This window comes from Salvelinus fontinalis, chromosome 31 (genome assembly GCF_029448725.1).
Source record: "Salvelinus fontinalis isolate EN_2023a chromosome 31, ASM2944872v1, whole genome shotgun sequence".
In the NCBI taxonomy this organism is placed as follows: Eukaryota; Metazoa; Chordata; class Actinopteri; order Salmoniformes; family Salmonidae; genus Salvelinus; species Salvelinus fontinalis.
This window is the reverse complement of record NC_074695.1, coordinates 41,541,561-41,556,863: the sequence shown is the minus strand read 5'-3', so window position 1 is coordinate 41,556,863 and position 15,303 is coordinate 41,541,561. Positions and strand designations below refer to the sequence as shown.

Genomic DNA, 15,303 nt, shown 5'->3' with positions numbered 1-15,303 from the left:
TCAGGTGACGGCTGATGATGGCAATCTGGTGTAGACTGACCGCGGGTTATGTGTAGGCTGACGATAAGCGTCAGGTGAAGGCCGACGTTGGTGATCAGATGAGGTTGGCCCTCTAGGTGGCTCTGTATGGCTACGAGTCCTGCAATGAGAAGACAACCTGTCTCGGTGGTGCGATGGCTCACAACACCGAGGGTTTAACTGAGTAGGTGATGACGATAATGATGGCTGTTCTATGTTGGTGAACTTTCTGAGCCTGAGTTCTTCAATGAGCTGCTCTATCTTGCCTTTGTGACTGCAGTGTGTCCTCTTTGGTTGTCACTAGCTGTGCCCGATCAGGCTGACGTTGATCCATCCTCAAAGCTGCAGGTCAGTCTGCGTGGTTCCTTGAACTAATGGATGCTCATTGAAGCGGAAGAAGTTAGCTCTTTGGCTAGTTCCATTATCTCACATCTCAACTTCTCACTTTCCTTTCCTATCAGCTTCAGGCATGTTGAGAGTGTTCTGGAAGAAGAGCGGGTGCTTTGTTTATCTCGTGCAGGAGGGTAGCTGGTGCTTGTCTGGTTGTGAGAGGACATAATTCCTCCCACAGCGACCTTTGCTTGCTCTCCCTCATTGGAGTGGTGTGTTTTTATGTGTTGTGTGTGACTTGACTCGAAGCTTACCTCATAGTCGATTAGATGATGTGGGGGGCGAGTTTGATGGCGGGGACGGACCACAACTTGTGGAGGATCTTCTCTGGTGACTGGCATCCTTGGGCTGTAGCAGTTCCTGTATCCGGTTCAAAGGACCATTGAAAAAGAGCACAACCAACTGGTGGTGGACTGCGATAGAGGTGCCAGTTTCGAGTATAGGGGCAACTGTACCAAAGTCCTGGTAAGAGGACTGATGAAGACCAGCAAGAGACTCACACTTTATTCAAATAGACAGGCACACACACACAGCAAATGAGAAGAGGAGGAAACTAGCTGAAGTGATAGTGATAGTGTTGTTGTGGTTTCTGTAGAACAGAAGAAACAAGGAATATATATTACATCAGAGTAATTGTAATGTAAGGCTACACAAAGTGAATGGCAATGATGTAAAATATAGAGCATTAATAGCAATATAGCGTATATGATAATGGCTATACAGTGATAGGCTACAAAGCTACTACAGTGTAAGCAGTAACAGGGCACAAATAGCATTAAATGGAAACAGTATACAGCAAAATTGTGGACTCGAGTCACATGACTTGGATTTGAGACTGACTCAAGTCACAAATTTGATGATTTGAGACTGGACAATAAAATAACTTGAGACTTGACTTGGACTTGGAGCCTCAAGTCTCGGGACTCGACTTTAGACTGATGACTTGAAATGATCTGGCCAGGTTTGGTAATGTTTTGTCACTTATTTGGTGGCACAGTCTACGTGGATTACTGGATGCAGCCAGAGACAGTAGCTGCAGCATCGCCCTTTCAAAAAAAAACTGCAACAGATTGGCTAGTGATACGCACTCAGCACTCTGATTAGACCAGTAAACTGTCAAACAACACAGGTCAGACGAGCTAGCGAACAGATTGCTGATTTGCTGTACGGCTATAGAGTTGGGTGCAGCGCAAACGTCAAATTGTAGGAAGAGAGGATTACCATGAATAAATAAATATGCAGCTCCAAAAATTGTTTTGATAGGCCTACGATACATTTCCATGTAGACAACCATTTGTTGCAGTGCTCTGAGTGGGCGCGATGTTTATAGTGCACATGGACGTTCGCAAGACTCATGAGGTAGAAGTTCTGTTTATTTAATTCAATGTATGGTTTCCTTTGTTTATATTTTCCGGGTTATGTCGGATTTCTGTGTGTCTATGTCCTATGTCTGTCATTTTTGTTGTGCGTTAAAGGAGCGTGCGCACCGTAGTGTGCATAGAAATAGGCAATGTGGCCTGCGCTCCACGTTTTGGAGTCAGAACGTTATGTAAGAGAAAGATTTGTAGTTGAACAGGCGTTGCATGTTTTTAAAACTTGTTACTTGTCTCGACTTGACTTGCTCTTAGAATGCATGACTTGGACTTGACTCAAGTCTTGACCCGTTCTACTTCAGATTCGACCTGAGACTCTGACATTGTGACTTGTGACTTGCTTGTGACTCGAGTAATAGTGACTTGGTCTCACCTCTGTTATACAGTGGTTTAAGTATTGGATAGGTTAGTAGGCTAGCAGTAGACAATGGCACATTATAACATACATGCATGCTAGTAGCAATGAGCTAATATAACACACAATAGAACGGTACAGTTGAAGTCGGAAGTTTACATACACTTAGGTTGGAGTCATTAAAACTCATTTTTCAACCACTCCACAAATGTCTTGTTAACAAACTATAGTTGTGGCAAGTCGGGTAGGACATCTACTTTGTGCATGGCACAAGTCATTTTCCCAACAATTGTTTACAGACATATTATTTCACTTATAATTCAGTGTATCACAATTCCAGTGGGTCAGAAGTTTACATACACTAAGTTGACTGTGCCTTTAAACAGCTTGGAAAATTCCAGAAAAGGATGTCATGGCTTTAGAAGCTTCTGATAGGCTAATTGACATAATTTGAGTCAATTGGAGGTGTACCTGTGGATGCATTTCAAGACCTACCTTCAAACTCAGTGCATCTTTGCTTGACATCATGGGAAAATCAAAAGAAATCAACCACGCAGCCGTCATACCGCTCAGGAAGGAGACGCGTTCTGTCTCCTAGAGATTAACGTACTTTGGTGCGAAAAGTGCAAATCAATCCCAGAACAACAGCAAAGGACCTTGTGAAGATGCTGGAGGAAACAGGTACAAACGTTTCCATATCCACAGTAAAACAAGTCCTATATCAACATAACCTTAAAGGCCGCTCAGCAAGGAAGAAGCCACTGCTCCAAAACCGCCATAAAAAAAGCCAGACACGGTTTGCAACTGCACATGGCAACAAAGATCGTAGTTCTTGGAGAAATGTCCCCTGGTCTGATGAAACAAAAATATAACTTTTGGGCCATAATGATCATTGTTATGTTTGGAGGAAAAAGGGGGAGGCTTGAAGCCGAAGAACACCATCCCAACCGTGAAGCACGGGGGTGGCAGCATCATGTTGTGGGGGTGCTTTGCTGCAGGAGGGACTAGTGCACTTCACAAAATAGATGGCATCATGAGGGAGGAAAATTATGTGGATATATTGATGAAGCAACATCTCAAGACATCAGTCAGGAAGTTAAAGCTTGGTCGCAAATAGGTTTTTCCAAATGGACAATGACCCCAAGCATACTTCCACATTTGTGGCAAAATGGCTTAAGGACAACAAAGTCAAGGTATTGGAGTGGCCATCACAAAGCCCTGACCTCAATCCTATAGAAATGTGTGTGTTAGAACTGAAAAAGCGTGTGCGAGCAAGGAGGCCTACAAACCTGACTCAGTTACACCAGCTCTGTCAGGAGGATTGGGCCAAAATTCATCCAACTTATTTTGGGAAGCTTGTGGAAGGCTACCTGAAACGTTTGACCCAAGTTAAACAATTTTAAGGCAATGCTAATGTCACGTTCCTGACCTTGTTTTCCTTTTGTATAGTTGTGTTTAGTGGGTCAGGATGTGAGCTGGGTGGGCAGTCTGTGTTTGTTCTATGTTAAGTGTCAGGTTTAATTGACCTTGTATGGCTCTCAATCAGAGGCAGGTGTTTTCGTTTTCCTCTGATTGAGAACCATATATAGGTAGGTTGTTTCACATTGTTTGTTGTGGGTGGTTGTATCTCGTGTCTGTATGTCTACCACACGGGACTGTTTCGTTTGTGTTTCGTGTAGTCTGTTCCTGTTCGTGCGTTCTTCGTTTATTGTAAGTTCTCAAGTCCAGGTCTGTCTACATCGTTTATTTGTTTTGGTAATTTGTGAAAGTGTTTTCGTGTTTCGTCTATTCGTTTAAATAAATTCATTATGTCAAACTATCACGCTGCGCATTGGTCCTCTGATCCTTCTCGCCTCTCCTCGTCTGAGGAGGAGGATGAAGTAGACGATCGTTTCAGCTACCAAATACTAATTGAGTGTTTGTCAACTTCTGACCCAATGGGAATGTGATGAAAGAAATAAAAGCTGAAATAAATCATTCTCTCTACTATTATTCTAACATTTCACATTCTTGAAATAAAGTAGTGATCCTAACTGACCTAAGACAGGGAATTTAGTGACTAGTGGGAAAAAAAATAGTGACTGACTGACGGCCCTGCATGGTGGGGTCCTATGCTAAGTCCCGGGAATAAAGGTTGCTGATTGGCTAATAAATAATGATGATTGCAATAAGAAAACTAAAAAGAGAGTTGGGGTCTTGAATAGGAGATGAGCTGGCCATTTTACACCCGGCCTGTCCTTCACAGGGGACAGTCTTCCCTCGCAGGGCGGGCGAGAAGCTAAAGGGCATCTGATAGGTGTCCATGACAACGGTGTAGAAGGAGGCGTGAGCATGCCAAAGCAGCAGCTGATCCCTGCAAAGCTGCGCTGCTGGCCGACTCCGCTTCCCTGGATATAACCTCCACACAGGAGCACTGTCATTCACAAGATAGGAGCCAGATTACTAAACTATTAAAAGGCCACTGACGCAAAAGGCTCAAGCCTGGACAGCTAAGATGGAGAGTGTGTTATTGTTTGAGCAGACAAATGTTGTTGATACCCGATTTTAAAATAAGTGATTTATGATGTAGTACATGCTGTATAAGGTCTAAAAGCAATTTCACTAAGAAGATTTGTAGGAGTAGGAGTAAAGCTACTCTCAGTGCATCTCTCTTTTGACTTAACAGATAGAAGATGCAGATTCTAGAAGGTGAAATGACTGAGAGATTCCTGTCGATGTGAGTAAAGAGGGTAACTTTTATGGACGTCAGTTTGGCTGCAACGTATTTTTTATTTATTTTAAACAATAATAATACAACAATAATACATTTCAAAACAGAGACATGGCTTACAATACCGACATGTGAATGCGAACGAATGAATGCGAACATAACAAAGGCCTACTAAAGGCTTATGAACAAAATATCAGATCGATAATGGCAAGAGACTATCTATATTTAGGCTAGTTACATTAACAGTAAACAAACTAGGCTATCTATTTCTATGATGAAACATAAAGATATGTAGATATACCCAGGGGCGTAATTTGAGTTCTTGCATTGGAATTATATCACAGCCAGCAGCATACCACCCTGCATACCACTGCTGGCTTCCAGTAGGAGGCACTCTTTCCTCTGGTCTAAAAAAATATCCCAATACCCCAGGGCAGTGATTGGCACAGGTACACTGCCCTGTGTAGGGTGCCGTCTTTCGGATGGGACGTTAAATGGGTGTCCTGACTCTCTGAGGTCATTAAAGATCCCATGGCACTTATTGTAAGAGTAGGGGTGTTAACCCCGGTGTCCTGGCTAAATTCCCAATCTGGCCCTCAAACCATCATGGTCACCTAATAATCCCCAGTTTACAATTGGCTCATTCATCCCCCTCCTCTCCCCTGTAACTATACCCCAGGTCGTTGCTGCAAATGAGAACGTGTTCTCAGTCAACTTACCTGGTAAAATAAATATTAAATTCTGCTTATATCACGCTATACCACAATAAACATAAAAGTTAAAATGTTGAGACCATTGAGTGCTTTTGACCAAGAAGTGAAAGGTTGGTGCGAAAACTCTGTTGTGCTTTATCAGCACCATGGACTGCGCCCTGGGCTGGCTCCTCTGTACCAAGATCGTCAGGAACAGACGGAGGTGGAGGGGGCTTTGGAGCCATTACCCTGGCAACACCTGTGAAAGGGGGGAAGGGGGGCTCTTCACGTGTAGCTAGCTGGAGCTCGGCAGCATCATCGCTGCTGAGCTTGGTCGGCGGCCTCGATGGTTTAATTTCTGATATCCATCGTGGCAGTGGCAGATTAGCTGGTTAGAGCTAAATAGGCTAATAACACTAACGCCTTTTGCAGCTAGCTAAGAAGCTAACGGAACTCTATAGTGGTGGGGTGTGAGGCAGAGTTCAGTGAAGCAGCTTCAACTGTAACTTGACCCTGTCCCTAAAAATCTAATAAAAAAATGTTTTAAAGACAGATGGAGGAGTATCACATTATTCACATAGTCTACCACAAATGAGCATGCGTTTCTTTTCCTCCAGTGGCTTTCCATAGCACCCCTACACACAAACCCACACACACATAGATACACATACAGATTTCGTGCCAACCTGTCACTCAACTTTTTTGCTATTTTTATATAGGGACATAAAACTAAAACTGAGGTGGCACAAGTTTCAACTGAGGGGGCTAAGCCTCATTTTTGCCCTCTCGTGGAGCCATGCCCAGGTTCTGATGTTCCTCATTCCTTAAGGAGATTTTACTGAATGAACCACCAGTGTCAGTAACATCGGGCCTAGTTTCTGATGTTCCTCATTCCTTAAAGGGATTATACTGAATGGACCACCAGTGTCAGTAACACCGGGCCTAGTTTCTGATGTTCCTCATTCCTTAAAGGGATTATACTGAATGGACCACCAGTGTCAGTAACACCGGGCCTAGTTTCTGATGTTCCTCATTCCTTAAGGGGATTTTACTGAATGGACCACCAGTGTCAGTAACATCGGGCCTAGTTTCTGATGTTCCTCATTCCTTAAAGGGATTATACTGAATGGACCACCAGTGTCAGAAAACCCGGGCCTAGTTTCTGATGTTCCTCATTCCTTAAAGGGATTATACTGAATGGACCACCAGTGTCAGTAAACCCGGGCCTAGTTTCTGATGTTCCTCATTCCTTAAGGAGATTTTATTGAATGGACCACCAGTGTCAGTAACACCGGGCCTAGTTTCTGATGTTCCTCATTCCTTAAAGGGATTATACTGAATGGACCACCAGTGTCAGTAACACGGAAGAGTCCAAGTGAGGTCTCAATATCTCATGCACATTTATTAAGTCTTAGTCCCAATTCACCTGTCTTTTATCCAAGTCCAAGACTTCTCATATAAAATCAGATTAGTCTGAATATACCTTCCCTCAAAGATATATATATTAAAATAAAAATGCTCGTAGGATAATGCAATAACGCATGTGATTGAGCACTTTGAGCATTTCTTTGTAAAACTGAAGAGACTTTAATTTAAGTTGTATTTTTGTGCCCACAGGCGGTGACGTTCCAGCTGATGATGGCAGTGGGAACAGCTGTGATTGGCTCGCTGCAGTTTGGCTACAACACAGGGGTCATCAACGCTCCCCAAAAGGTGAGTGAGAAAGGGACAGTTTCAAATGGCACCCTAATCCCTAAATAGTGCACTACTTTTGCCCAGTGCCATAGAGAATAGAGAATAAGGTGCCATTTTGGACACATACTCTGTTAGTTTCTATGTTTGTGCCCCTTAAAGCCTGTCCAAACCCAGTGAACATAAAGACAGTATTCTTCCTATTAATTCTTGACACCCCTTGCTAGCTCTGCAGGTTAAGATGTTCCTAAGAGATGCGTGGCGCTCATAGATGTCCTACCCAAAGGTGCCTTCGCCCATGTCCAAAGTCCATTTTCCAAGCCATTAATAGTCTAGCAACAATACGTACCTCTGTCTGTGATATGAGTTAGATGGCAAACCTGACTATATATAAAGTGCCTCTTAACATTCGTTACCTGTTAGTTAATGGCCCACGTTACATGCCGTATTGGCTTTAAGATGATCAGGGTCGATGATTTGATGGTTCAGGATCGTCTATGTTGTGCCTATGACCCTACGATTCAGTCCCAGACTGTTTTGCTACATATCTGCTTTTGCTATATTTCTCGCTGCTCAGCCAAGTCACTTTACTACATGTAAATAACCTTCACAGTATATTCTTGAATTATCGACATAGGACATTTCTGTATTTTTCAGTATATCTTTCTTACTTTCTCACCTTTTTTTGTATTTGTATTTGTGCTCTTTTTGACTTAGTTATTGTGTCATTGTTACTATTACTGTATCCTGTGCATATGTCAAATAAACTCAGATTTGATTTGTTTGTCAAGGTTTGCATCTCATCTCTCCATCAAGAGCCCCACCAGGTCAATCAACCATGATACATAAAATACATGTAGGATCTTTGACTGACGTGGTGAGACTCCCTGGTGAGATAAGATGAGACGCAATCCTTCTACTGATGTCGGATCTTGGCACTTGGCTACAGATGTTGGATTTTTAGTTTGACCTGTTTTGTAGCAGAGGGGAAATAATCCTGCAGGAGGAGGATTTCAATGTCTGAAGAAATATTTAGAATCATCACCAGGGGGTAGCTGTGATTGTATATAATGCAATACCGTACCTACTCTCTTAGAAAAAAGTACCTAAAACGGTTCTTCGGCTGTCCCTATAGGAGAACCCTTTGAAGAACCTTTTTTGGTTCCAGGTAGAACCCTTTTGGGTTCAATGTAAACCATTTCCAAGAAGCGTTCTACATGGACCCTCTAAGAGTTCTACCTGGAACCAAAAATAGTTCTACCTGGATGCAAAAGGGGTTCTCCTATGGGGACAGCTGAAGAACCCTTTTGGATCCCTTAGACTGCAGGTCCACTGGGCTCCAGTTCAAGTAGCCAATGTAGGCTACATGCAGGCTACAGCGCGTCTCGTGTAAATTCTTATTTGGATTTAAATAAATCCACATATTTCTATGGAAGTAAATGTATTTTTCGGGAGGGAAAATCCTTTAAAAAAAATGTTTTATTATACTCTATGTTCAAGACAAGCAATAGGCAGAATAACTAGTTGGTGGCCTTAGTGCCTATGTGGTCCAGGGGTTACAACCGCTGATCTCGTCATACATGTGCCAGAGTCAGCAGGGTTCAACTCCGGTCCACTGCCCTTTGACTCACCCTTCCCCATGTTTCCAACATTGTTCTCTCTCTTCAATAAAAGCAACAAATAAAATAGGAAAGGAGTGGGACTGCCCCACTCCATAAAAATATATATTTAAGAAATAATAAATAATTAGGGCCTCCCGGGTGGCGCAGTGGTCTAGGGCACTGCATCGCAGCGCTAGCTGCGCCACCAGAGTCTCTGGGTTCGCGCCCAGGCTCTGTCGCAGCCGGCCGCGACCGGGAAGTCCGTGGGGCAACGCACAATTGGCATAGCGTCGTCCGGGTTAGGGAGGGTTTGGCCGGTAGGGATATCCTTGTCTCATCTCGCTCCAGCAACTCCTGTGGCGGGCCGGGCGCAGTGCGCGCTAACCAAGGGGGCCAGGTGCACGGTGTTTCCTCCGACACATTGGTGCGGCTGGCTTCCGGGTTGGAGGCGCACCTTGTTAAGAAGCAGTGCGGCTTGGTTGGGTTGTGCTTCGGAGGACGCATGGCTTTCGACCTTCGTCTCTCCCGAGCCCGTACGGGAGTTGTAGCGATGAGACAAGATAGTAATTACTAGCGATTGGATACCACGAAAATTGGGGAGAAAATGGGATAAAAATTAAAAAAATATATATAATAATAATAATAAATAATTGGACAAATTACAAATCGATTGGTGAGCGCACGTCCAACCTAAAACATTACTATAAATCGTACAAGGTAGGCTAAATTGATTCATAAAACATGTACAGACCTAGCAGGCAACAATATATGCTATGCTAACTGATTCTACCATTGAAAGAGAAAACAAACAAAGAAATAGAAAATAAACCCTATATGCTGAGATTCAGTCTGGAGATTTTGAGGTGGAAAATAAAAACTTCAGAGGACTTTTAAGCCTTGAATACATGTAAGTTTGATTCACGCACTTAATGAGTGGAGCTCCACCAAAAGATTGCAGTCAGGGTGCAATTACTGCGTCCAAAATACCACAGAAGTTACTGCACTTTTACAGCCGTTTCAAAATTGCAATCTTTTTTTGTAAGGGTTTAGATAGCCTACAGCCTATTTTAGGCCCGCACGGTAACTGCATTTATTTAAACGTTTTCAAGAAGTAAAACAAACTGTCTGATAATTTACACGTCAAAGAAAAGTGTCTCAGCTCAGCAAAATTGTCTTTGGATAGGCTCAAATCCATAAACATCTTGACAGCTTTACAAAATGAAATATTAAAGCCCACAATACAGGCTTTCAGTCCACAACAAGGATGACTTCAAATGCCGGCATCAAACTGAAAGTACAGTAGGCCTATGCTACTGTAGCCGGCACATAAAAGCTTAGCAATGGAAATCTCACCTGCTGTAAGGGCATCCACACCAAAGACCAAAACTATATTGACAAATTATACATAGCCTTACTATAAAACGTGGGCAAGCATCCACACTGGAGGAATGTTTATTGTTCTACAGTAGGCCTACATCTGTTAATCAACTGATGACCAAATCAGCTTATCAACTCAGCCAGGGAAACACAAACAAATAAAATAAAATTGCAGTTATGCAACCGGTCAGGATGCACTCGATGGTGCTGGGGACCCATGCCAAATCTTTTCAGTCTCCTGAGGGGGAAAAGGTGTTGTTTGGACCATGATAGTTTGTTTACGATGTGGACACCAAGGAACTTGAAACCCTCCACCTGCTCCACTTCAGCCCCGTCGATGTTAATGGGGGCCTATTTGGCCCTCCTTTTCCTATAGTCCACGATCAGCTCTTTTGTCTTGCTCACATAGAGAGAGAGGTTGTTGTGCTGGTACCACACTGCCAGGTCTCTGACCTCCTACCTATAGGCTGTCTCATCGTTGTCAGTGATCAGGCCTACCACTGTTGTGTCGTCAGCAAACTTAATGATGGTGTTAGAGTCGTCTTTGGCCACGCAGTCTTGGGTGAACAGAGAGTACAGGAGGGGACTATGCACGCACCCCTGAGGGGTCTCAGTGTTGAGGATCACCGTGGCAGATGTGTTGTTGCCTACCCTTACTACCTGGGGGCGGCCCGTCAGAAAGTCCAGGATCCAGTTGCAGAGGGAGTTGTTTAGTCCCAGGTTCCTTAGCTTAGTGATGAGCTACGTGGGTACTATGGTGTTGAACGCTGAGCTATAGTCAATGAACGGCATTCTCACATAGGTGTTCCTTTTGTCCAGGTGGGAAAGGGCAGTGTGGAGTGCGATTGAGATTGCGTCATCTGTGGATCTGTTGGAGCGGTATGCGAATTGGAGTGGGTCTAGGATTTCTGGCATGATGGTGTTGATGTGAGCCATGACCAGCCATTCAAAGCACTTCATGGCTACCGACGTGAGTGCTACAGGGCGGTAATCATTTAGGCAGGTTACCTTCACTTTCATGGGCACTTTCTTTGCATTAAAGTCCGAGGCCACTAGGAGTGCCGCTACTGGATGAGCATTTTGTTTTTTTATGGCCTTATACAGCTCGTTGAATGCGGTCTTAGTGGCATCATCGGTTGGTGGTGGTAAATAGACTGCTACGAAAAATATAGATGAGAACTCTCTTGGTAAATAGTGTGGTCTACAGCTTATTATGAGGTATTCTACCTCAGGCGAGCAATACCTCGAGACTTCTTTAATATTAGACATTGCGCACCAGCAGTTATTGACAAATAGACACACACCCCCACCCCTCGTCTTACCAGACGTAGCTGCTCTGTCCTGCCGATGCACGGAGAAGCCAGCCAGCTCTATATTATCCGTGTCGTCGTTTAGCCAAGTCTTGGTGAAACATAAGATGTTACAGTTTTGAAATGTCTAGGGAGGTAGGATAGTCTTAATCGTAGATCGTCCAGTTTATTTTCCAATGATTGCACATTGGCCAATAACACGGAGGGTGGTGGTGGTTTATCTACTTGTCAACTGATTCTTACAAGGCACACCGCCCTCCTCCCCCTTTTTGTCTGTCTTTTCTTCACACGGAGGATTTGGGCCTTCTCACGACAAAGCAGTATATCTTTCACATCAGACTCATAAAAAATAAATCTTTGTTCATTTCGGGGTGAGTAATCGCTGTTCTGATGTCCAGAAGCTCTTTTCGATCATAAGAGACGGTAGCAGCAACATTATGTACAAAATGAGTTCCAAGCCTTGCGAAAAAAACAGTGGTGTAAAGTTCTTAAGTAAAAATACTTGAAAGTACTACTTAAGTCGTTTTTTTTTTGGTATCTGTACTTTAGTATTTATATTTTTGACAACTTTTACATTACTTAAAGAAAATAATGTACTTTTTACTCCATACATTTTCCCTGACACCCAAAAGTACTCGTTACATTTTGAATGCTTAGTAGGACACGCACTTATGAAGAGAACATCCCTGGTCATCCCTACTGCCTCTGATCTGGCGGACTCACGAAACACAAATGCTTTGTTTGTAAATTATGTCTGAGTGTTGGAATGTGGCCCTGTAAATTTAAACAACAAGAACATTGTGCCGTCTGATTTGCTTAATATAAGGATTTTTAAAATTGTTTGTACTTTTACTTTTGATACTTATATTTAAGTACAGTATATCACAAAAGTGAGTACACCCCTCACATTTTTGTAAATATTTGAGTATATATTTTCATGTGACAACACTGAAGAAATGACACTTTGCTACAATGTAAAGTAGTGAGTGTACAGCTTGTATAACAGTGTAAATTTGCTGTCCCCTCAAAATAACTCAACACACAGCCATTAATGTCTAAACTGCTGGCAACAAAAGTGAGTACACCCCTAAGTGAAAATGTCCAAATTGAGCCCAAAGTGTCAATATTTTGTGGCCACCATCATTTTCCAGCACTGCCTTAACCATCTTGGGCATGGAGTTCACCAGAGCTTCACAGGTTGTCACTGGAGTCCTCTTCCACTCCTCCATGACGACATCATGGAGCTGGTGGTTTTTGTGCCTTCAGCACAGACATACATGTAAACCATAGCGTATCGCTATGGGTTTGATTCCACCCCACTCTCTTCTGGCACAAAAACTCAAAATTCTGAACTTAGTCCTTTAAAAAAAAAAAAACTATTTGACAAGCATTCTGTACAATTGAAATAAAGTATTTCCTTGTTTACCATGGCAAATCTACTGTGGCAATTTATATAGCCTTCTATACAGCTGCATTTCGGATACACTTTACAATTGTATGTCGTAGTGGAGACCAATATCTATTTTGAGTTATTAAGCTTTATGAAACGACGTTTGTTGATGTGTATGGATGCATTTCAGATACATTTTTTGTACATTTTAATATTGCAGTAATAGGACCTATAGACCTACAGTAGCAGTAGGAAATGTATTAATATTCTGTCTGGTGCTTTACCGTTTGAGGTGGCAAGAGAAGGATGATTTTGATAGCTGGCACTGGTCCGAATGACTCGACTGCCCCTACATGGAGAGAAAGAGAACTGCAGGTTTTCAGTGAACGTATCTAAATCACAAGTCTTCTGCGAATTTCCAGCTGGCAGGAACAAATTTTGCTACGAAAGAGTGATCAAATTAAGATCTGACATCTGTAAGTGACAGTCTGGCAGATATACTGGAGATACTCTGGTACTGTATGTACTTTACTCCAGCAGTTTCTTGAGAAAGTTACTTGAGGTATTACTGAAGCCTGCTCTGTAAATAAAAATGTGTATTACTGTGTGTGTGTACTTATATTTGTGTGTGTGTGTGTGTGTGTGTGTGTGTGTGTGTGTGTGTGTGTGTGTGTGTGTGTGTGTGTGTGTGTGTGTGTGTGTGTGTGTGTGTGTGTGTGTGTGTGTGTGTGTGTGTGTGTGTGTGTGTGTGTGTGAGAGAGAGAGAGATTTGGGTTTAAGGCCAATCCTGCAGCCTCTTCGGGATACCTGAGCACATGAGCACTATAAATAGCTTTGTAGATTACGATTACATCAGTCTAAAGGTGTGCAGGACAGTAAGGTAGCTGCTACTGGAGGTAGCTGCTAGTGGATTCAGTATCTTTGATACTTTGTTATGCAAGGCTTGTAGTCACCTTCACGGTCTGCGGTGGAAAGTCATCATCTATTGTAGTGAATTACGGTTGCATAATTCCATTAACTTTCCCAAATTTACCAGGTTTTCCTGAGATCCTTGTTGGAGGATTCCCGTATTTCAATCTTATTCCAGGAAGTCTCCAACTGGGAATTTTGAGAAAGGTTTACCATTGCGATCATTCCACTTGTGGTGTGTCCATTACACGTGGCAGAGGTAACGAGGATCATTGTCACGTTTGCAGAATTAAGGTGGCTACAGGAGTTGTGCAACTAACAATAACAAAGAGATCATTCACTCTGACTACTCTCTTCTTCACATATTCTTTATGGCAAATTTACCTCACATCTCCTTCAAAGTACACTAGTACACTAGAAAATTAGTATCACCAGATAAAAATGTTGTGGGGTATAAGTCAAAGTCAGGTAAAAAACAATGATGTGCTCACATCCAACAAACCACTGCAGGGGGCGAATGGTGATGCCATAGGAAAAATATGTTTTCCATAGTCAGAGACCCAGGGCATATTCTTTGGAGTGCAATAAACCCTGCCTTACTCATACCTGTATCAATGACACTCTGAGTTATGTTTGTCAACATGAAGTCCTGTAATGAACGATCTTGCATCGTGTTTCTCTGCCCCCCTCTGCTGGTCAAAAGCTGGCTTCTGTAAGAATGTTTTTATTTACCTGTTTTTTAGAATACGGCTGAATACGGAGTGGCTGCGGATCCGACTTTTATGGACCCCTCTTCCCGACACTAAAGGTCCTGAAAGGTCTGCGCATGTGCGGATTCTCTACTTTACACACAGTCTCTGCTCTACTTGTAGAGAACAGGCTACTCTGGCGAATGTTGCTCGTTTAATAAAGTTAGATCAAAGCTGAATCCATTTCCGCAAGATCACAATGATAGTATTCTTCATAACAAAATAGAATATAACAACATAATAAGGACAGACAGCTGATCATCCTTTCAGTGGCAGACCACGTGTAACAACACCTGCACAGGATCGGTACATCCGAACATCACACCTGCGGGACAGGTACAGGATGGCAACAACAACTGCCCGAGTTACACCAGGAACACACAATCCCTCCATCAGTGCTCAGACTGTCCGCAATAGGCTGAGAGGCTAGACTGAGGGCTAGTAGCCCTATCGTAAGGCAGGTCCTCACCAGACATCACCGGCAACAACGTCGCCTATGGGCACAAACCCACCGTCGCTGGACCAGCAGGACTGGCAAAAAGTGCTCTTCACTGACGAGTCGCAGTTTTGTCTCACCAGTGGTGATGGTCGGATTCGTCTTATCGTCGAAGGAATGAGCGTTACACCAAGGCCTGTACTCTGGAGCGGGATCGATTTGGAGGTGGAGGGTCCGTCATGGTCTGGGGCGGTGGGTCACAGCATCATCGAACTGAGCTTGTTGTCATTGCAGGCCATCT

The 15,303-nt window shown here is 43.2% G+C and overlaps 1 protein-coding gene across 1 annotated transcript in view; it reads left to right on the top strand.

Annotated features, from left to right (window-relative positions):
* The window catches only part of LOC129830269 (solute carrier family 2, facilitated glucose transporter member 1-like), a 47,573-nt gene that overhangs the window by 22,694 nt on the left and 9,576 nt on the right, over positions 1-15,303 (top strand). Inside the window, exon 2 of the mRNA XM_055892718.1 lies at positions 7,156-7,251. Coding sequence (XP_055748693.1) covers positions 7,156-7,251 — 96 coding nt within the window. The remainder of the gene's footprint in view (positions 1-7,155; positions 7,252-15,303) is intronic.